The sequence below is a fragment of the Syngnathus leptorhynchus genome, chromosome 3 (genome assembly GCF_054491065.1).
Source record: "Syngnathus leptorhynchus isolate UIUO chromosome 3, UIUO_Slep, whole genome shotgun sequence".
Lineage (NCBI taxonomy): Eukaryota > Metazoa > Chordata > Actinopteri > Syngnathiformes > Syngnathidae > Syngnathus > Syngnathus leptorhynchus.
The window spans coordinates 19,939,506-19,962,761 of NC_141197.1; the positions used below are offsets into that span (position 1 = coordinate 19,939,506).

Consider the following 23,256-nt stretch of genomic DNA (forward strand, 5'->3'; position numbering starts at 1 on the left):
TAATGCATAAACAATCTGCAATAAAACGATTATTCTCCCTTGAAATTATTATGTTTTTGCATTCCACGAATCTTATCAACTACAGCCTTAAAATAAATTATAAATGACCCAAACTGGGTCCTGTACTATTTCCAAGGATCCAATGTGATGCAAGCGTATCTAAAATGCGTCAAGCCACCCAGCCCACCCCGGTGCACGAGCCGGCGAAGGGGGCGGGCCGGCCGCTCAGCTGATGGTTGAGCCGCTTCACGCAATCTCATTCCTCGGTGGCTGAATGTGGTCACGCGAGACGTTTTCCTGGCCAATTACTCCCAATGTGGAAGGCTTCATGAACTTGCGGCTGCAGCTTCATGGAAGCGCGACAACTGAAAGGATGCACCCGAAGGCGCCGCGCGCGCGCGCGCACGCATGCACAGGCGAGGCACCTTGAGCTGCCCCCACTGCGTGTTACGATAGCGAGCCCACGAGCGGCTTTTGTCCCGTGATGGGGAGAAGCGTCACATGGAGCCACGGTGCCGTCATCCTGCTGGCTGTCATCATCAGCTCATGTCGGGCCATCATTTTGGACTCCATCCTATGGAGCAGCGCCAACACCAAGTGGGTACTTTATTTCTACTTTGTGTTGTGGTCATCTTTGTTGCATGGATCAGAAGAGATAATTTGCATGTGATTTCAGTGGATTGATTTTTAAGTTGTGTCTATACATGAAGGTTTGGACTTCACAAGTAGTTTGAGTCAAAATTAAAAAAATAAATAGCTGGACATTTACCGTGGCCATTGAAAACCTGATGATTGAGAAGAAGAATGGTGGAAAAATCCATCCCAGTTTTTGAAGATAACAAACACGATTTTATTTCTCCATGCGGGAAACTGAACGAAAGTTATTTCAAGTGCAAGCTCTTTTTGGATTGAAACATTTCCCCCCCTTGTGTGAGGCGGCCTTGATCTATCACTTCTGGAGCGAGGGTGGAGGAAGGGGGAGAAGACAACTATGATTTGCACACGTTTTATTGCGACGTGTCGGAGCGCCATATAACAAGAACGTGAGTGGCAAAACATGGTCTGGAGGCAACGTGCGAAGAGATCATGCCAAGTCCCAATTGTCTGCTTTCTCATTTGCAATGACCCTCAAACCGGTCCGTATGGGTCAGCAGACTGAGCTATGGCTGTCCCCGATCCGTGATTTGGGACATGTAAGCCCATCCTGATTAAGGCCATTCGATATTTACCAGCTTGAGGAAATGATTTGATTTTTCCCCTTGACTTTTTATCGTCCGTTTATTGTTCTTTGCAGCTTCACTCCAGGTCAAGGTCTGGTCCTCTCCCCTCAGATTGGGGACAAGATGGACATTGTCTGCCCAAGGGCGGACGCCTCCAAGGGGGAAAAGGAGGAGTTCTACCGAATCTACTTGGTTTCTCAAAGTCAGATGGAGAGCTGTACCATAAACAAGAAGGACACTCCTTTGCTGAACTGTGACAAGCCGCACCGGGATGTCAAGTTCACGTTCAAGTTTCAGGAGTTCAGTCCCAACCTATGGGGGCTGGAGTTCCTCAAGGGGAAGGACTACTACATCACGTGTAAGTTAGTCTTTGGAATTCAGGGTTGGGGGATGATGGGGAAAAAAAATTTGTAATATCATATGTGTGTGTATGTATTCTTTTCCGTTTGTGTGTGAATATTCATTTCAATGTCACTCCCGGAAGTCGATGCTAACTTTCTGTTAGCATGTCAGTGGGATTTGACATTGACTTTAGCATTAGCTAAAGCGTTTGGATGTCAGTTTCATTGTCACTCCCGGAAGTCGATGCTAATTTTCTGTTAGCATGTCAATGGGATTTTACATTGACTTTAGCAATAAGCACAAAGCGTGCAAATGTGTGTGAAGTTTGATAGTAAACTCGAACCGGCACACATAAGGACGACGTTTTGAATAATTCAATCATGAAGTTTTTGAAGATCATGAGAAGCCGACATTGATATTTCAATGAGCTGCCCCCTGGCCAACCTTCTTCAGCACCTGTTCACCTGCAGCCCCCCCCCCTCGGCCATCCTAATGCAACAAGAGGCCGTTATCGCCTTGGCACGTTGTCAGGTGGTGTGAGAGTCGCCGCCGTGGCCTCGTTATCGGACAGCGGCGCATCTTAGTGAGGCACGAGAGGGTGAACAAGTGCGAGTGAGCAAACAGCCTCCCCCGCATGGCCTGGCTTTGACAGCCCTTCCCTTCCCTTCCTCCCTCGCTCGCTCGCTGGCTGCCCGGGCTCTGCTCTGGCAGGACAGTGCTATCCATTCGGAGGGCTTACATGCCCCAAATCACACGAGGCTTTTACAGCATCAGGCAGATTTGACGCGAGCTTTCATGGCATGGCGGCGTCTTGCCTGTGCGATGTTGTTATGTGACCTAAATGCTCCTAACAAGTGTGTGTGCTTGTGCGTTGCTCGTCTTTGTGTGTGCGCTCGCTCGCTCACGATCGGGGTGACCGGGAGTTCTCGCTTCCTAAGACTGCAATAGCAACATATATTAAATTTAGGCAATAATCCTTTCGCAAGTTTATTTAGCTCAAGCATCAACTGTCAAATAAAAATTTTATTTGTTCAATCATTTATGGGGATAATTTATTGAATGAAAAATGCTACAGCTGCCAAGCTTTCGGTTTGTTGATGTTTCTGTTTATATCCGCTCTACAAAGTGGTTACATTAAAAGTTTGTGATTAGATAGATCCTGCTGGATTGACGACAATATAGTGATTACATTATCGATACCGCTTATCGATACGATTCCTTATTTATTGACAGCATTTGCTTCAGGTGTCTCGATGCGGTTTACATTTTTCGTCTGAAAAGTCATGCAAAATTTAGCAAGGGGGGAAAAGTCTTATCCCGCTACCCGATATTCATCTTTTAGCAAAAGCTTCAGTTGGAGTAACGATATGTTGACTTACTTGCTTGCTCTGTGTGTCAGCCACATCTACAGGCTCTTTGCAAAATCTGGACAACACCAATGGAGGAGTGTGCAGGAGCAAATCCATGAAGCTTCTGCTCAGAGTCGGACAAGGCAAGAAAGATGGAGGCATGTGCAGTACGGTCGTTCTGAATCAATTGTTATCTTCTAAAGCACGGGTGTCAAACTCAAGGCCCGGGGGCCAGATACGGACCGCCACATCATTTTCTGTGGCCCGCGAAGACAAATCGTGCATCAAATTCCTGTGTCATTACTAAAATTGCAAATTGTCTTCACTTTTCATAATATTGTTTGACTCGTCTGATTTATTTGTCCGTTTGTTTTGTAGTTTATACTGTATATACGTAATATGAGGAGTTCATACATTTATTTGGGTTGACAGTCATAATGGCCCTCGGAAATTGTTTGACACCCCTGGGATCGGATAATCTCGGCCATCAACTGCCGTCGGTCCGTCCGTCTTAAATAATCCCAAATCTCCAACCGCTGCACAACATCAGTAACCTTCTTGCGTGCAATTCTTTCAACGAGATGTCGCACTGGGTAATCTTCCGCCTCACCTCCCCCCCCCAATTTGGCCCATTTTTATTCCATTGCATCCAAACATATTTATTTCAATATCTGGATGACACCACTCCCGCTTATCTTCAATGCTGGAGTTAACACAGACGTGAGATAAAAACCATAATTGATGTCGAGATAGATATTGCAACAATCCTTGCTACTCGTTTCCAAAGATTAGACTCTGCGTGCTTAACTAAATGCTGGGAAATTCTAAATTTGTTGAAGCCCCAAACTGCAGTTTTGCAGCATTACTCACGTGAATAATTCAACAGTTAGACTTCAACATGAAAATTCAGCATTTTGCGTGTTTGTCAACTGATCTCGCAACGCCTTTGCTTTCATGTCGCATTTTCCAAAACATCCACGGCACAAACAAACAAACATTGATCGGCAACAGACGGCAGGACAGATGTCGTTGTCTCCTCGAGTTAAACGTCCGCGAGCGTGGATTGGCGTCAGGCGATGAGGAAAATAGGAACATTTGCGCCTTTGCCTTGAAATTGAACTTTCAAGTCAGTTATTAGCGATACATTATTAATATCCCGCGCGCAGTATCAGATAGAATACGTGAACACAAAGTCCTTAAACTCGGAATTGCTGAAAGGACCTAAAGTAATATTTTGGAGAGGTAAATTAGTGGATGATGAGAGCCAATGTTTCCTCCTTGATGTGTTCACTTGTTTCTGTTACAGGTTCCTCAGATCCTCGATCGACCCTGCCGAGCAGATTTCCGCCAACCCAACGAAAACCGAACGCAAAGGATGCATCTGGACGGAATGACAGCGAGAACAAAACCGGCAAGTTCCGTATTTCGCTTCAAATCCATGAGGAAAACATCTTTTTTTGTCTTTGAGGGTTAAGGTTAGGGGAGTTGCGTTAACTGGCAACAAAATGGCTGTGTTCACACCCACAACGGCGCCAAACATCTGTTCATAATACCAAAACCCAACCGAGCCGGCCGACCCAGTTGGGCCGATTGGAAAGCGCCAAACATAGCGAGTAAAGATAGTCGAATGCTAAGCTGAGTGAGTAGCTACTCCACGTAATAATAAAATGCAGCGCAAAAATGTTCCCGGCTGGTTAAATGACTGTTTAATATCACCCAACAAAGCTCAACCCCTCCTTTTCCCCCTTTTGTGGTGTTTTCAAAAATGATCTAGTAAACACCGGATTGTTTTGTTCCCTTTATGTTTCTGAAAAGATTCTGTGACAATAGCACAAGACATATTCTTTACTTGCAAAGAAAGCACAGTCACCGCTTGTCCTCACCCGCCACCAATCCCAAAACATTCAGCCCTATGTGTGACTTTCGAACACCAAGTGTGTAAAGAATGTGAAGAGCGCTGGAGAGGTGTGAGCAAAGTCATTATCTTGAGCAACACAAACACCACAATATTGTCGTCTTTGGTATTTTCAACTCAGACTGTACGTCAGGGATGTGCATCTTATATGCAGATGAAAAATGGCATTCTGAAAAAAAGGCTACCGAGGAGCCATTTGCACAAGCAGTCTGACGAAACTTTGCAATTTCAGGCTCCAAAACAAAACCAGCCAAATGAAATTTGGGTAAAACTCCCCCAGAGGCTATGATTTATAACGCAAGTCTTCCCAGATGAGCTCAAGCTATCTGCAATTTCTTATTCCGCTGTGGTGAAGAAACCTGTTGGTGTCTCGTTCAGACAGCCTGCCATTTGAAAGAAAACGTGAGCGGCGGCATCTTTCTCTGCCGCCTTTCTTTTCTTTTGACATGCCGCTTTGTATCGATGTGTTTCTTGGAGTGGAAACCCCCTCCGGTCGATTGGCCTCTAGCAAACACCAGTCAGCGTGTGCAACTGCTCATGGACTCGCACGGGTCGAACGTCCCCACGCTTCATTTCTGATCGCCTCTTTTATCTCCATTTCTCTTGGCCCTGACAGACGCGGCGGGCTCAGAAGCAGGCCAACTCAACCCCGGTGGCAACGGCGGCTCGGCGCCAGGACTGTTGATATGGGTTGTCTCGGCCTGTGCGATTCTCCTCCTCCTCGTGGTGGCGGTGTCGGGCGCGCTATGGAAATGGCGTGGCTGCGGCCCAGATGGCCAGCGGTCGGCGTCCGTGTCCCTCAACACTTTAGCCGCGCCCAAACGGGACAGCGTCAGCAGCGACAACGTCGGCTCGGAGCGCAGCGAGATGGTTTTTCCTCCGCAGGCCTCCGACGGTAGATTCTGTCGACATTTTGAACGTCTGAGCGGCGAATACGGAGCCCCGGTGTACGTCGTTAAGGAGATTACGCCGCAGAGCCCCACCAACATTTACTATAAAGTCTAATTTTTGCTTCTTTTTCTCCTTGCTAAGAACATTATTGGCTCTGGGGATAAATGGAGCAATATTTCACCAGTCTTTTTTTAGGAACAGACAATCAGAGGGCCTAATCACTTACACAGAATTTGTAAAGAAATGATTTCCCCATTCTGATGACTAATTGAAGCTGTTTTGAAAGATTTGGGAATTTATAGCGGCATCTTGTACATGATGTATTCAGATTCATTTCTTTTTATTTCTTTTATTTATTATACCGATCTGATGTCGAGCCCTAAATTGTTGAAACGCTTTCCACTACTTCTTTTCGAGAACTTTCAAATGCATATGTCATCGTTTTAGGTCAAATAAAATTTGGAATTTGTGGCTTGTATGTTGGCTTTTGCAATCAATGTGCTTCAATGAATTTGACTTTTTTTTTGGGATCAACTCTAATTTGCAGCTTCAAATGATTTTAACTCAGGTTGGTTTCAAAACATGACAAAATTGATACATTTCCTTTAGAATAAAAAAGGCATAACATGACAGCTCATCTAGCAAACAGCAGGAAGTCAAAGAAGTCCTTTTCCATGTGAGGTGAAGAGCAAGCAATCCTTTTCAAAAGACAAAATACATTGAGTTTGTGCTTCCCTTTGGGTGCCATTCCAAGTGTGACATTGCTCAGAGTGCATGTATTTTTATTCAGCTTCTAATGATGTGCAAGGGACATCGAATGTCAGCCTGCCCTCGAGAGCAGAGAGCTTCTCTCTGCTATGTCGGCCTTGACAAATTAGAGTGAGCAAGGCTCCCTTGTATATTAAAATATTTACTTACGGAGTAAAAGATAACATGAATGCGATATGATGGTGAACGTTCCTCTTTGGAGTTTGCCCAATTTACATTTAAAATGAAGCATTGACACGATTTATTTCAAAGCAGCTTTCTCCAATTTTTGAAAAGAATCCGATACATTTGCGAAAGCAACAGGTGACGCTATAGCCACTAGCAGTGATTTGTAGATTCAGCAATTACACATTTGAATATAAGAAACAACAACAACTTTTCATCCACAGCCATAAGAGCCATCAAGTTATCTTTAATTATAGTCACGGAAAAAAAAAAAAAAAAAAAAACCCGTCATGGGTTTATTGTCAGACAATTTCTCTCTCCTGTGGCAACATGCACGGCATCCATGGATGAACACGTTTCATGCTCCCTCAGCCACATCATGCGACACATTTTCAACCTGTCAGCTTCCATGAGCTTCTCAGTCACCGGGGACGCTCCTGCGCTGACTCCTGATGATTGCGCCTTGGCTTTGTGTTGCTACCTTTTACATTCAACAATAGATAAATACAGTTCTTACTTTTTTTTTTTTGCGTTATTCGAAAACAAAAACGGCCCGTGAGTGTAAATACAGTTTGGTTAAGGTTTCAGAAGGGAGCGCTTGAAAGCTGTAGTGGTTACGGTTTGTGCGCCAGTGAGTTATTCTTGCAAGATTTTTTTTTTTTTTTCTCACAGCTGAATTGGCCGCGGTCAGGCGAGGTGAGTTCAGTTGACCCCTGAGGTCACAAGGAGACAATGGCCAGTCAGGCCTGTATGGGAAGAACAAAACAGGGACCCCTGGACTAATGGCCTCCCATGTGGGAGGAGCTAAACTTTTCCGGGCCAGTTTAGAAAGAAGGTACAGAAATGGTCAAAGGGGTTGGGTCTCAAATAAACGCTTGAACGTCACTACGACGTGAGCCGGCAATTTTCACGTGATAAAAAGCGGCCGGAAATTGGTGTCCAAGTACGGTTTTGTATGTTTTGAGCGCATAGATTGAAGAGGAGGGGAGAACCACATGCTTTCATCTGCCCCCACGGGACATATGTGAAGTTGCCCAAGGCCCCCACCCCCATCGCACTTCCACGCGGAAGAGTGGCTTTGTGTGGGGAATCGGGGGTCGGCTTGGAGGGGCAGGGCGAGTGGGAGCACCGGGATGAGGAGAAGCAAGTTTTGAAAAGGGCAGAGGTGGCAAAAGTACACACATTTTCGACTTTATGTACAAGTCTCTTCTCCAAATCTGCTGCCTTAGATTGCTTTTGCTCTCTTCGTGTTCCTCCACGCTGACCTTTAATAGACCTTTAGGACTCAATCGAGATTCCGACCGCAGTCGGCTTTCGTTCCCTCTCCTTACATCCTTCCAACATTTTCTTCCCTGTGTGAGTGAAATTAATTATTAGCCTAGTTTGACAGCTCAAAGTACATAGACGAATAGTCAAATGTTGAGAGTCAGAAGTAAAAAGACACCTGGAATTTAAGTACTAGCGTAAAGGAGCTTTCGATACTTCCCATTCAGATTTCCTCTTCCAGTTGCTGTACAATATTTAGTTTGTTAGTTCCCTCTGCTGGCCAGTTAACAGACTGTATTTACTGTACTGGTCCTTCAACATGAATGAGTGGGGGTTCATTCAGTCTTACATGTTTTATTGGGCCTCGCATTCATTCATGGGGGTCGGGACTTTTTTTTTGCAGCTCTCATCTGGTGCCATGTCATGACACGGCTTTTCGTTCTATGGTGCTTGTGCTCAATAGCAAGAAGATATTTGAATGAATATTAGTCAGAGAGAAACTTTCCCACTCTGAATGGTTGTGATTGTGAATTATAGACATATTGAGTTGAGGTTTTAGGATTTTTGAGCTAATGCTGACAAAGAAATATGTTGTATTTCGATGCGAGTTATCAATTCTGAAATTCTGAATGTTGTAACTGAGTGGTTTTGTATTTAGGGAGACGCAACTTTTTTCTTTTTGCATTGATGCTACCTTTTAAAATATATTTTAAAATCTAAATTGCCCCTTGAAGTACCTGCAGTAGTTTTTGAAAAGCACATGTTTGCATTTTGTATATCTATTAATATTGTAGAATGTATATTTGAGTCCAATCATGTATGTGGATCCTAAAAAAAAAAAAAGTTTATTTAAAGACAAACAGTATTGAATTAAAACGTGATTATGAATATCCCACAATTATCAAGTGTAGTGGAAGCAAATGACTACATTTTCCAATTGAACTTTTGTTTGATATAAATATTCAAATAAATCCCGTTCAGGAAATTGTTTGTTGTGTAGTTTATTTATTTATTTCGAACATTTGAAAAGAAATACAAGAAAAAAGTAAAAATACAGAAAATGATAACTCCATAGTACAAGAGAACATAAAAAGAATGATCATGTATGATAATTTCCCCTTTATAATGAATTCATATTTGTTCAAAATGAAGTCAATGAACTTGTATTATTCTCACTACAAATAAACACATACTGAAGCAACAGGTCAATTATTCGATGCATGATTTTGCTTTGCGTTTGGCCTAACCTTGGTTAAAAAAAAATAATAACAATGATAAAAAAATAAAACTTTTTAAAAACATAATTCCACGTTGGGATTGTCCGACGTTGCACATTATCAATCTTGTAAAAAAAAAAAAAAAAAATCCCACTTAGCCTAAACTGAACGTGCAGGCTTCTGCGGTTTGTTTTCCTTTTCCAACGTTTCCAATTTAAAATGTGGATTTCAAGGAGAAAGTGGTCGAAATGCGTCCGACCGAGCGAGATGCAATGCTGGCTTCTGTCGGAAGTACCGTAGTTGATGTATGCAAATGTCGGGAGAGTTGGGGGGTTGGTTGGTTGTAGCTACATATTTACGTTCACAGGGAGCCGCCCTTCATTCAGCCACATGGTTCCCAACTGCTCGCCTTCGCGCCACTTTCCTGCGTCCGCAATCTTCTTCAAGAGGACGCATCGAAGAGGGGGGCCGGCCGCACATTCGCTCGCATTCGGCGCCAGTCACGTCTCAGTTTTTTTTTGGTCGCCGCGGGTGCAAAAGTTTCCTGAATTGTTGCGCGTTCGCTCTGCTTTTGTCGGCGGCAGCAGAGTGCACGCCAGTCCGCGCAAGTAGCGAAGATGGTGGATTTCGCCTGGTGAGTGAGTGAGTGTCTATCGAGCGCATGTTTATCAGCGAGGAAGTCCTCTTGGGGCTTTCTTTTAAGTCTTTACCTTGAGATGGCCAATGTTCTGTTGACCTATCTTTAGTGTATACCGCGTGCATCTTAACGCCGTGCTGGTTGGGGGAAAAAAAAAAGCCAAGCGATGGTCGCAAAATGTATTTTTTTGGCGACGAAAACAGTGTAACATGAGGCGCATGGCAGCCCCCGCAGCTTCCACCATTGAAGGGGAATGAGGGAGATTTGAAAAGCTGTCCCGAGCTTTTCGTCGCTGCTGCTTTTCGCAACTCCTTCAAACTGCTTAACGCACGGCACGACTGAGTTGAATCAAAAAGGTAGCGGCGTGTTACTTTTTTTAAAAAAAAAAGCAAGTGTAGAAAATAAGCCGAATTAGCTGGGCAAATTTGAGTGCAGTGGTGTGTGAGTTAAAGTGCCCCCCAGAACAAAGCAGTAGCACATGGGGCAGGCTTCAGGCCGCGCGCTTTAGCTCGTTAGCTTAGCAGCCTCAACATGCTCCCCCCCCCCACCCCAATAGCATTTGGAACCGAAGCCGTTTCAATTCGAAACTGAAGACAACCAAACACTCATTCCGTTGTTTGTTGCACTCAGCACTGCATAGAAGACATATTGTGTGTTTTTGTCTTTTTTAATTAACTGGGCGTGTTTGTTATTGGGCTAGCTAATGCTAAAATGTAGCATCACATTTCGTAATATAGCCCAGACCCTGACTTTTTAAAGCGTCAGCAGTTTGCTTGTCAAACCAGATCACACATTTTTGCACACCATCGTAGAGAAATGTCGATAAGAGACACTCCGCGCCGAGATTCGAGCTGCACCATTTGCCTTGTTTTCGTCGTGCTAACACCAGCTAGCCGCGGGCTAAGCTAACCTCCTCTAACAAGCGCAGCGGACAACTGCCCGTTCTCCGCTTTTTTTTTGTGTGTGTGTTGTAAAGGGATTCGAAAGCACAGCACGCGCGACAGAGACCTCAAATGAGACAACACACGGCCACACAATTCTCAAAGTGGCGTTAGTTGAGAGCTATTTACGCTAAGGTTGGCGCACTTCTCGGCGCCATGTTAAAGACTGTGGGGGAGGGGTGCACAGTAATCCCCGCGCACGCGCTCCCGTGGAGTCCCAAAAAAAAAAAAAAAACCCTCAACTCTCAAATTGCGCCGCTCATTTCAAATCATTCGATTATAGTTCTTCCTACTTTTTTGGTCATACAAGTCCCCTCGTGAAACACACGCGTTGCATTTTTGTACCTGTTGCACAAGCGATCCCTCACGCATCTTCTGTTGTTTTTCCTTCCAGGTCCACTCTGGAGTAGAAGCGTCGCAAAGCACCTGCTCGATCCGTCCAAGACTCGAATCAGTCTGTGTATTGTCAAAGTGCTTACAGTGCAGGTAGTTCTGTGTAATACCTACTGCAGTGGAGGCACTTAAAGCAATAGGCAGACACGTGTTGTGTACGTGTGTGTGTGTGTGCAGTCGCTCCCATCTTGCATGCATCTTTTGCAAAACTGTCTTTGTGCTAAGGTGCATCTAGTGCAGATAGTGAAATAGACTAGCACCTACTGCCCTAAGTGCTCCTTCTGGCATAAGGGGCTGTGATATGCGCCACCAGACCAATCCTAATTTCTAATTGGGCTCAAATGTCTCGCAGTTCTCTGCTAGTTTTGCATAGTTGCACTACAAGAATAGATGAGTTGTGCAAATCTATGCAAAACTGATGGTGGCCTGCTTGCTCTCCACCTGTTTGGATCTCTTGGTTTATTTTTTTTCCCCCAATGTGGCGACCCCCACAATCTCAACGCAACAACAAATGCTTTCTTGTGCCAAGTGCAATGGCAGAAGTCTTTTTTTTTTTTTTTTTTTCTAGATCTCCTCCAGATGTTCCAAGGGTTCAGCAGTACTAAAGTGCTTATAGTGCAGGTAGTGCTTTTCTCCTATCTACTGCAATGTAAGCACTTGAAGTATTTCTAGCTAACGGGCTCGTCGTGACCAAGCGTGCCGCGCCGTCCTTAACGCTACTTCTCGTCACTTGGTCAGTTTTGCTGGTTTGCATTCAGCTTTAACACTTTGCTGTGCAAATCCATGCAAAACTGACAAGGTGGATGAAATATCGCTTGTGATTTGGGGGAAACTTCTCACCATAACTCTGGTACGTATGCATGTAAGCGTCATTTTGGAGGTGTCCCTTTTTTGTGCAGGTGGGGATTAGTAGCAATGCTGTATATTTGAAGGTATTGCACTTGTCCCGGCCTGTCTAAGAATGAGGATATGGTCGGACCCATTTCAATTGTGACACCCCCCCCCAATTGTTCATCTGTCAGGTAATGTTGTGATCGGATTAATTAGAGTAACATAACGTATTGTATTCGTGCTCATATGAATAAAACTTGTTGAAAGGATTCTGTTTGGTTGACTTTATTCCACCGTTGTCAGAAGTCAGTATATTATCATTTATTTGCTATTATTTGTGAGTAGCGAGTGAGCTGAGATAAAAATGTGCATTATACTGCAAAGCACTTCAATATCTAGAATGCTGCATGTTTATTTCAATTGCTATTTTATAAAATAAAAAAATAAAAAAAAAAGCCACGCAAAATGTGGTTGTACCTTTTGTCCAGTAGGTGGCGACGTCGAGCTGTTGACCGCTACTCTTATTAGGAGCAGATAAGAAGAGCCGCCTCTGCCAACTAACTCTGCATGCGTTTTGGAGAGACTCCACTCATAGCGCTCCAACTTCGTATCAGACTGGATGTAAGCCCGCTTCCATCGCCATGGAGCACACCTGAGCGTCTTTTTGGATTGGATATCAACTCAACAATGTGGACGAGGTGCGCTTTTGTGCTGGCGTGTTTTTGCGCCGCTTGCTTTGGAAACTTGCACAAATGCGACGAAGTGCGCAAAGTTTTTCAGCTTAGACAAATCGGGCCGAGCCAGATGCTGCCTTTGAATCCCAGGCCAGGTATGTTTACATTTACAAACATTCTCGGGTAATCCTACAAATATATTTTTTTCTATATGCCTTACAATGTTGCAACTTTGTTAAAGGAATAAAAACGCACCGTGTTAGTTTATGAACCAATTTTTAAAGTTGACACCTTTGACTAACAACTTGCTCCTTCACCACATTTGCCCTTTTGCCATGTTGTGGTAGCACATTCAAATGTCAGAACAAAAGCCTCAAATCTTCATTTAAAACACTTCTATAGCTCAAAGTTGCTGAATTTGTAGAATTGCAGCCTAAAAAAAAACCAATATGCATCATACATTTAGTAACTTCTGGGACATTGCTTATGCGGATATCTGTTAGTGTGAGATTGTGAAAAAGAATTGGCCTAAATTCCAAGAATCCATGTCCAAGGTTTCCCGGTAGATTTCAAAAGGTCAACAGTAAGAAGTTCTTCCCCCCCCATGCATGGTCCAAAATAACCTTGTGCTTGTTAATTCAAAGTGAGGACACGTCTGTGTAGATTTGGATGAAATCACAAGCAAGATGTTGTTGTGGAATGACTTGACATTCCTCCACGTGTGGTGGTGCCTTTGGCCACGGCTCTCGACACCCTGTCTCAACACGCCCGAGGACCCTTGGAAGATCTTTCAAGATGTTCCACTTGTCCTGCATGGGTGCTTATCGTCCGCATTTGATTGGGATGGAAAATCGGACATCTCCCAACTGAGATGTGATCATGTCACATTTGATCACAAAATCATCATGTTTGGGTTTTCTTGCTCCAGACAAGTTGCAAAAAACCCAAACGCGGCGCCATTGTTGTTGTTTTTTTCCACAACACAATTTTATTTTTAAATATGCGCTGGACTTTTATGAAATTTTAAGATGAACCATCATCTAAATTAGACTTTCTCTAAACTTTTACATTACATATTCAGGCTCAGATCTTCAAGTCTGCAGGTCTAAAAGCCAGACTTGCTGCACCAAAAAGATGGAGGAGCGCTACCAGATAGCGGCGCGGCGGGACATCGAGAACCTCCTTCAGACCTCCAGCTCCAGCCTGAAATTCCTCATCTCACGCAACTTGGCTGCTTTTCAAGGTAAGACTGAAAAGATGTTGAGGTGTTAAATGGAGTTGATGCGGGTGCTTTGAAAACACTCAATGTGTGAGCACTGAGGCCCCGTTTCAAAGCAAACAAGAGCATCTGTCCTCCTTCCACAACCACAGGAGGCCTGGAAGTAAAACCTGGACTAGCTGCTAACAGTTCTTTTTTTTTTTTTTTTTTTTTAATGGATTGTTTCTGGAAACAAATGCAGCTTTCAGTGGCTACAACATTCTAAGCGTTTAAATCAAAATGTTTTCTTGACATAGATAATTGTGCTCGGTGTAGATTTGGCAAACATTTATTTATTTATTTATTTATTTATTTATTTTTTATGCAGAGGTTTTGGTGGTCCATCCATACATAGACAAGAGTGATGAGTTCAAAAGAAGGTTGAGGTTAATGTTGACATTTGTTGGCAAAAGCTTTCAATGGACATTAAAAAAAAAAAAAGAACAACACACACACAGTTCAAATCTATTTTTCTAGGATTTGTCTCGGATAGAGCATAGCTTTAAAATCTTTGAGGGCATCTCTTTGCTCAATGTGTTCAAAATAAAGCGTAACAGTAAGCACATGAGCTTGCTAATTACAAGCGCAGCTTCAAAGCGCCACTCATCTCGTCCTTAGATTTTTCTCAATTCTTCCGAGGGCTCCAAAGCAGCTCGGACGCTGCCTTTCAAGTCATCTCGCAGGGCAAAACATTGAACGGAGGGTAAAAAATGAGAAGACCGAGGAGCGGATGGCCTTTGAGCTTCTTCCCAGCCGGCCGTATTACTTTATCTCCTCTCGTCTTCTGTCTCAAAGTCTCCCCGGATGGAATGTTTTCATATGCTGCTTTTGAGGTTTCGACACACACACACACACACACACCGAGCCTGCTGAGCCTGGCTTCAAGAAAGCCCTTTTTCTTCATCCGCTGCAGTTTTGTCTTCTACCCATGACAACCAAAGTGTTTCCATCTCAGCTCCATGCCAGGCAGGGGGGGCAAATAAAACTTGGAGACATAAACCACTGTGCGTCAGCTGTTGAGATCTTTCCGAAGAGCGCTGCTTCTAAGGAATGTTCTTATAAAGTTCGCAATTGGACCTTTTTACATCCTTTGTCGTGTCTTAAAGGAAGAGAAAACACCGGTAGAAAAAGGCTGGGTGAAAAAATTCACACAATTTTAGATGGAAAAAAATCAGCTTCCTCCCCTCTAGCACATCAGAATTGAATAATAAAAATAAAATATTAATAATGTCTATAAAAATGACTCCATAGTCGTCAGTCAGGTTCAGCCAATAAAAGCAGCCGCCATTTTGCGGTTTTGTGGACACTGTCAAAAAGCTATTCCTTTCACAAAGGATCCTTGATGTGAACTTTTCACGGTGTCTCTCAATTACAATGCTCATCATAAATGTGTGTTTGCCTACTGAGGCTGCTTTTAAAACTTTTCAATAGAAAAATGCTCGTGGCCCCACAAAAGAAAGACTACACCAAAAAAAAGCTTTCACTTGAGAAGATTAAGCTGTTCCACGAATCAAACTCCACAACTGCTAATATCGTTTTTCTTAAGAACTGCTTTTGACGTCAAAAGTTTGGCGGGAGGTGCTTCAGTCAATGGAAACGGAGACCAAGGACGAGGAATGTCTTCATCCAGTGTTTGGTTTTGTGTGGCCACTTTTATTTTTAGAGTGGCCCCAAACCATACGGATTAGAAAGCTGACCACCTAAAGACAATAGCTTATGCTTCAAAACAATGACAACTATGAAAGCATTGCCATATTTTACTTTCCCAAAGAACGTCTGGAGTGATTTACTTATGCACGGCTACAAAAATAACATCTTCAGGTTCACAACCCAAAACAAGATTGTTGTGTACTAAACTGACCTTGAGCAGAAAGTTTGCTTCTGTAACTGAATGATTTGTATCCATTGTGGTGTTATGAATAGAACATTTTAGTTGTAAATCATTTCTTTGTATTTTTACACCAAACCAATGTTTTGTTATTCATGGTCGTCAACAGCGAGGTGACTTTTGAGGATTTTTTACAATCACGTTTTGAATTACAATATGACTTTCTTGATTAGCTTAGCATCTTCTCTAAGGAAAGCAAGCAAAGCATTTGAAATATCCAACGAATCATCTTAAAGCGTGTCTTATTTCAGGACTGTCATTTATTTTCCGGGATATTGTGCTCTGACCAGTCCTGAGTCAGCCTACATCAGTGAAGAAGAATACTTTCCTTTCCAGTAAAAGGTCTAATTCGGGCACAAATTGGCTCTTTGCTTGAGAATGGGAAATAGCCTGGCTTTTTTTTATTTTTTTTATAGGCGTCCTTCAAAGGATCTTTTGTGCTGAGAATGGAATTGACTTTTAAGAAAACCAGAATTGCTCACAACTTTTAATTTACTTCCTGACGTATTGGAGAAGAAAAAAAAGTGTTGGACATGTTGCGTTCATTTTTGGCACTTTTGTCGATTGGTTCTGGATTCCATTGTCAATGCCTGTTTGTCAAAAGTTTCGGAACAATGGCCATCAACTGGCAAATCAAATAAGTCCAGTCCCAGGTTATTGTTTTTTTGTTTTTTTTTAGCTCACAGAAATTTCTCTTGGACCCAACTTTGATGTCCAAAGACAAACAATCACTTTTAGGAGTGGCACATAGAAATAAATGGCTCACAAGAAGATGAACAATGGAGTATTTTCAGTATGTTGAGCAGCAGGTGGATTAGTTTGAAACCCAGGTTGGACTCTCACAGCTGCCCTCCGCTCTTTTGTGGTTGGACCTTTCAATTGGCCGACCCTTTTGTTGTCACCACGTGTGTGTGTGTGTGTGTGTGTGTGTGTGTGTGTGTGTGTGTGCGCGGGGGCCTCCTCAAGATTCCCACATGAATTTGGGCTCTACTTTGTGGACAGTGGATCCAAGGGGAGGACAGAGAGTAGAAGAAGAATGAACAGGCGATGGGGAGAAGGTTTGGGAGGATGCCAGATCCTATTGAAAGTCTTTGCACAGTGTTTGAAGTCAGAGGAGGAGGATTTAGTAGGGAAACGGGATTAGTCAGAGTCAATAGGCTTCAACAATCCGGCCATTTGGCCTGCTTCACAAAAACAAGCTAGAAGGAGTAAGCAAGTACTCTGCTTTGCTTCCGTCTTCCAGACCTTTTTTAATTACGTGTGGTCGTGTTTTTATTTGCATGTGCTTGTCATACGGCTCGTTTTTTTTTTTCTTCTTCACTTTGCATGACCACAGAAATCCAAAGCATGCAAATTGTGGCGCTATATTGTTTTGCCATGAATAACGCAGAATGTTGAAAATATTTCGGTTCCATAAAAAAACAAAACCTCTGAGAGTGTCAGGTGAGTCGAGCGTTTTGTGCTTTGTGTGCAATATTTAGGCAAAATCTAATTATGTTGCCTGATTTGTCCCAAAGCAGCAAGAAAAGTTGAATTGTTGTTTACAAAATGCCAAAGTAACCAGCTGTTCAATTCAAAAGAGCAAAAAAGTGAATAACAGAAAGCAAAGTGCTCGCAAATGGCCAGTGAAAGGGGGAAAATCCAAAGACTGAAACAAAAAGGACATTTTTAGAGTAGGCCACCAAACCTCCATATAAGTAGTAGGATGAGTTCAATAATACAAAATGACTCACGACAAAGAAATAAACAAGAGAACATTAAATTTGAAATCCAACTAGAATATATTCAAATGGACTGGAAAACAGACAACTGTCACCAATTTTTTGTTGTCGTCGTTGTGGACGACCAGAGTGTTCACACATTCAGCAACTCCACAAGCTCGGTGACGAGACCTAAAAATACTTGTCAGCATTTTACATAGTTTGCTCCCCGTTTGAAATGGAGATTTATAGCTGCCGGTGTTTGTCTTTGGGCCATTTTCCAAATGAGATGATGCAGCTTGCTCCTAAAGCATAACTGGATTTTTTTTTATGACATGTTTTATGCCCTTTTGAGAGATTTACACTTAACGTGGAGTAGTGCAGAATCATTTTTCAGTGGAGATGGAATTCCTAAAAATTGTTGGCTTGCAGTGGGCACCAATGATTGAGCTGCCCACGCAAAATGTGTCGACTTCAGCTGCTGGTTTAGGCTCGAAAAGTCCATCACAGCTTTCTTAAAGCAACTACTTCATTTCAGGTACTGAGGAGAAGCTGCCGGAATGCTTCCTCTTTCTCCAGACCGTTTCCAACTCACTTGAAGTATTTCCTGCATATGGCAGGAGTCTCCAGGGATTAGCCAAACCTTCCCCCTCATCCTGTCTGCTGACATGGCACATTTAGTGGCATAATTGTCCTGCTTATCTTCAGCATCGTGGCATGACAAGTTTGTCAATCTTGTGGCGCTGGAAAAAAACCACTTTTTCATGAGCTCACTGGATTAATGTCGACATTTTTAGTAGTCACCTCGTTTGCTTGTTCCTTCTCTTTCGTAGGATGATGCAAATATGGGCGTTTCAGCATTTATTCCGAGACTGCTTTGTTGTTCCTTGAGCAACTGGAGGTAGTGCCGTGTAACCATCCAGCCATACTAGTTGTTTTCCAATTCCAAAACTGGAAGCCCTTGCAATACAAACCTGTGTTTTTACACGTCCAGGACGTTTGACCTGCACGCGGCAAATGCTCACCCATGCTCTTCAACAAGAACCTCTTATGTCCCATTTTCTGGAGCCTGCCTCTCTGCTTTTTTTTTTTTTTTTTTTCCCCGACTGGCGTTATTAAAGGCTGGCTTCACAGGCCGACTCTTTGAAGTGTTGGCGAGCTGCAACAGATCCTCAAATATTGACTCTTGTGAGCCTCGTGGAAAAATGGAGGGCACCGGGGCGCAGGTTGATAGAGAGGAAAGTGTTTGGTTGTTATTCAGGTGACTCTGGAAGAAAGCGAGGCTGAATATCAGAGGAAATATCGTAAGGCTTACTTGTAGCTTTTGCAGTCGGAGGTACACCCAATGAATGTTTCCACGTGGCTCAGCCACATTTGGACTTCACGTTGAGCTCCCCCTCCTCCTTCAAACATGCTTGCACATGTCCCAAAACAGGCAAATATACCACACAGACCGGCTGCTGTCCTGTTTTTTTTTTTTTTTTTTTCTACCTCGCCTGCAGGTAGACGGAGCTGTCGCACGTAGGCTTTTTGCTTTATCGCTGCAAGGACGCGCCACTTTCTTATCGGTTCTCTTTATACTCATTTTTGTCGCGAGCCACATCGTAGTCATAGTTTCCTTCCTTAAGACTGTCGATGCCTCGTATTATATACGCGACAAACTGATGAACTAGTTTTGAAATCAGAGACGAGTAAAAACTTCTCATATTTTAAAAAGATGAATGGTAGCATTTTTTAAAAAAAGTGAATACAATTTGGAGTTTGAAGTCGTTGTGGACCACATAAAATATTTTGGCGGGCCGTTTCTGGCCCTCAGCCCTCGAGTTTGACACCTATGTTTTATATCATAGTTCAGCTTCGTGGTGGATGACTTTTTGGCAATTATCGTGTTTCTGATGAAATGACTACCGCTCGGTATTCCCCGCACGGTTGGCTTCCTGGATCCCGGACGGGAATGTCGTCTGCGGCCGGCCCATGTTCTCCACTTGTTTGTGTGGCTTTTCACCAGCTACTTTGGCTCCCTCCCACATTCCAACAACCCGCTTGTTAGGGTAAATAAAGACTCTAATTTGTCAAAAGCAAACAGTCAGGAACACTCACACCCCAGAGTCTAAATGTTTTTGGTTTTTAAATATACTTTGTGTGCTGTGAGTGCTTCAGACCTTCTTTGAACTTACCACACTGCTCTGTTATTGATTACATAAATGAACGGCATGCTGTCATCCTGGCTTTGCTTTGCGTTTGACACTTTTTGCCCTTTTTGTGGATTTTCTCATTTTTTTTTTTTGCCCATGCCACAGCAATTTACTAGTACAACTCCAACCTACCTGTCTTCTACCTTTTATTTCAATGGCCATTAATTATTTTCTGACCGCATTACTTGCTAGCTTGTATTTTTTTTTTCTTATTATCCATTTTCCATATCCACATAAAAATTTCAAAGTGACCTTAAAAATAATTTTTAGAGCTATGAGCAGAGCGAGTAAAGTCTGGATACTTTTTCTACTTTTCAGCGCCAAGAGCCAGAAGTCTCATCTTTAATCGGTGTAACTCTTCACCGGATTAGCTGCCACTGTCACAGTTAACTAGATCATCCGACTGAGAAAATAAGTGCGTCATATGTGGAAGGCAAAAGTCTTTGGATCAAAGCTCTATCTTTTCTTCTTGTTACATTCATCATAAATTGTGATTCAACACTTGCTGAATGTTTATCCAACATTTGATAGACTTTTTTTGACTGGCTGATAAACACCTGTAGGTTTCCCCACGACGAGTTCTGCGGGATCATTTCTTATCTTTTAGTGTGCATACAGAGGTTTTTTTTTTTTTTTAATTTGGAGGGATGGAAAAGTATTTGGATTTGACATTTAAAGAATTAAGATGTAGACAACTGCCATGAGAATGTGACAGGGGTCATTTGATCATGTCAGAGATATTTGTCTGGGTCGGTGGGAGGAGAAAGTCATCTTGACTTTTCTCCTTTTGTTTGAAGAAGAAGAAAAAAAAGCAACCTATTTCAGGTTTTCCTCACAACTCCCCTTTTTTTGAGTATGACGGTCGTCTGGCTTGCCTGCAGGCCTGGCTGCCGGCGAAGGCCTCCTTTCGAGATCCTGCTTCACTTACTTCTGGGCTTTAGATCCAAATGTGTGTGTTCAGACTTGCTCAGAGTGCAGAATTTCTGCTAATCATGCTCTTTTATGTTTGTGTGGATGCTAGACTGAATGACAAGTTTTTATTTTCAGCTTATGTGTTTGCCACTAACTTTGACAGACAGGTGATCTTTATGAATTCCCCAATCTCGTGTGCTGAAATCCCTGCGGGATCCCTCATTACTCTGAGGGCTTTGCCACGTACACCCGAGGCACAGGTTGAGCGTTCTACAACTTGGAGAAGAATGTTGTCTTTTTGAGACAATGAGCTGGTAATGCATGTCAGAATCCTCCATATCGTAATGTCGAAATGTGCCTCCCCGAGCGCAATCCTCACGGGCCGTCGGGCTCGTGATCGCCACGTGATGTCAGAGTAGTAGCTGCAAAGGAAAACACAATGAAGAGAGAAAAAGCGTTTGAAGGATAAAAGCCTATTATAAAACAGTCAAACTATTTTGTTTTTTAAACAGAAATACTTTGAAATATATTCCCTCAATTAGCATACCTGTTATGATCTTTGTCCTCTGATTAATGATAAAGAAATAATACAAATTCTTATTCTTATTATATAACAAGTTAGATTGAATATCCTCGCCACAGCAACCCATTTTGGGTCTGTGCCAAATGGAACATTTCCCCACCATGTCCGGCAGATGATGCTGCTGTAATAAGCGTGCTCCGTTCGCTCTCTCTGCTACTGATGAACATTTTTTTTTTTTTTTTTTTTAAATCTTTTAATACACAAAAAGACCCAACATCGACTTGGGTCAATTAGAGGCAACTTTCCATGTGTAGTTTTTTTTTGGGGAACAAAACAAAATTTTTTGGGAAAAACAATTTTGTTTGTTCCTTTGTATAAAAAGACGGTTGTTTCAATATTAAACAACCCAAAGTGCTTAAAACATGGCCTGGTGTGAGCTGGCTTTTTCCGTGTATTGTTTATCCGGTGTGTACGCAGTCCGGTCGCCGACCTACTTTAAAGTGTTTCTTTTCATATCAACTCCACTGATGAAATGCATTATCTGCCCACTGTGAGCTTGGCCAGCAAGCAATTAACTCTGCGGGAATGTAAAACCAAAGCACGTATCTTATGTACTGTACATCTTTCATTAGGTTCCAATTTCCCAGCTTGTAATGAATTCTCCGCATGAAGTTCTCGGGGAAAGGAAGTGATTCTGGTTTTATATCTTATCTCCTGCCGGCAAAAATGTTTGGGTTCTCGAGGCGATTAAAAACATGTGCAGAGGATTTGAGTGGCGGCAGGGGAATGTCAGCTTTGTGGGGAGCCCAGGCGAACACGATGCTAGCCGTCAGTAGTGTTGGCAATTTGTTTTCTTTAACTTTTGATGAGCTACTTTCACTCATTTTTACAGAGAACTTCATCAAGTCTTTTTCTTTGGCAGGCACATTTGAGCTTCTGAGGAGGCAGGCGGAGAACCAAACCAACGCCATGCTGCAGCAGTCCTACGGCAACATGGCGGATCAGCTCCGAGGTCCCGTGGGCGAACTCTTCACTGACATTAGTCTCTTCCTGCTCGGGTCCGAGCTCAACGTCGAGGACTTTGTCCAAAGATTTTTTGATTCTCTCTTCCCGATAGTATACAATCATTTCATCCACCCAGGCCTTATCAATTTACCGGCAGGCTACGCCGAATGCGTAAGGTCAGTGAGCCGCCAAGTGCGGCCGTTCGGCGGGTCGCCCGCTTTACTGGCCGATCAAATGGCTCGCTCCGGCTTCTCTGGCAAGCTTCTCCTCCAAGCTCTGCACCTCGGTATTGAAGTCATCAACACCACAGACCACTTACAGTTGAGCCGCGAGTGCAGAAAGGCCTTGCTCAAGATGCATTACTGCCCCCACTGCCAGGTAAGATGGCGCTCTTCCGGAATCTGTCCATCGATTCCAATCCATTCCCAAAATCGTTTGTGTCACAGGGCTTAACTCAGTCCAAGCCTTGCATGGGCTACTGCCTCAACGTTATGCGGGGCTGCTTGGCGAGTATGGCCGAGATTGACATCCACTGGAGGGAATTTGTCCACTCGCTGGAGGACTTGTCAGCACGCGTGCACGGCACGCAGGACTTGGAGCAAGTGCTTCAAGGAATTCACACGTTGCTGTACGACGCCATTGGACTTGTGCAAAGAAATGGACAACGCATCGCAACACAGGTCAGAATCTCTGAGAGAAAATCTATCATCATTTATATATATATACATTCACACATATACACTTGAAGTAACATATCCTTAAGATTAATACCGTGATAAAACCAAACCGGGAGATGTACAATAGATATTGTTCCATCCGGAGTCTATAAAGAGTTCACCTGCAGTTGATTTGACCTGGAAAGTGCATCTCAAAATTCCATCCAACATCGCCCTCTAGCGGTTAGCCACTTTGGTGCAAGAAATGCAAGTCAGATGAATGCTTGGCATCCTCATTTTGTATTCATTGGGCGATAGGTGCACAAATTGTGCGGGCCACCCAGCCGGAAGACGGCGCACACAAGCAGCATCCAGCAAAGACTCGGCAGAGAATCCATCCACCCAAAAACACCAACCAAACCGTTAAGCGACTCACTTGCTGTTAAGAGAAGGTAAGGGCTGGGACCAAAAAGAAAAATTCCTATCACAGGGCATAACAGAAATTAGTCT

At 43.3% G+C, this 23,256-nt stretch overlaps 2 protein-coding genes across 5 annotated transcripts in view; both read left to right on the plus strand.

Moving 5' to 3' along the window:
* The first annotated feature begins 384 nt into the window (after positions 1-384).
* LOC147059686 (ephrin-B2a-like) lies at positions 385-6,158 on the plus strand. Its single transcript, XM_085907722.1, has 5 exons — positions 385-597; positions 1,295-1,578; positions 2,962-3,069; positions 4,218-4,322; positions 5,443-6,158. Exons 1-5 carry the CDS (start codon positions 485-487, stop codon positions 5,829-5,831), a joined length of 999 nt encoding a protein of 332 aa, XP_085763848.1. The 5' UTR covers positions 385-484; the 3' UTR covers positions 5,832-6,158.
* Positions 6,159-11,926: 5,768 nt separating this feature from the next.
* gpc5a (glypican 5a) overlaps positions 11,927-23,256 on the plus strand; it is a 45,324-nt gene continuing 33,994 nt past the window's right edge. For all 4 annotated transcript variants that reach the window (XR_015065625.1, XR_015065623.1, XR_015065624.1 and 1 more), the window contains exons 1-5: positions 11,927-12,764; positions 13,691-13,852; positions 22,008-22,468; positions 22,537-22,770; positions 23,065-23,198. Coding sequence is in view for 1 of the 4 variants with exons in the window: in XM_085907296.1 (XP_085763422.1) it covers positions 12,503-12,764; positions 13,691-13,852; positions 22,008-22,468; positions 22,537-22,770; positions 23,065-23,198 (1,253 nt within the window). In the remaining 3 variants the exon portion in view is untranslated. The remainder of the gene's footprint in view (positions 12,765-13,690; positions 13,853-22,007; positions 22,469-22,536; positions 22,771-23,064; positions 23,199-23,256) is intronic.

Excerpts from the sequence above, each read along its gene's own strand:
- LOC147059686 (XM_085907722.1), top strand. The coding sequence starts at position 485 with ATGGGGAGAAGCGTCACATGGAGCCACGGTGCCGTCATCCTGCTGGCT. Across the intron at positions 598-1,294 it reads TGGAGCAGCGCCAACACCAA|CTTCACTCCAGGTCAAGGTC; the intron begins GTGGGTACTTTA and ends TGTTCTTTGCAG. Across the intron at positions 3,070-4,217 it reads ACAAGGCAAGAAAGATGGAG|GTTCCTCAGATCCTCGATCG; the intron begins GCATGTGCAGTA and ends TTTCTGTTACAG.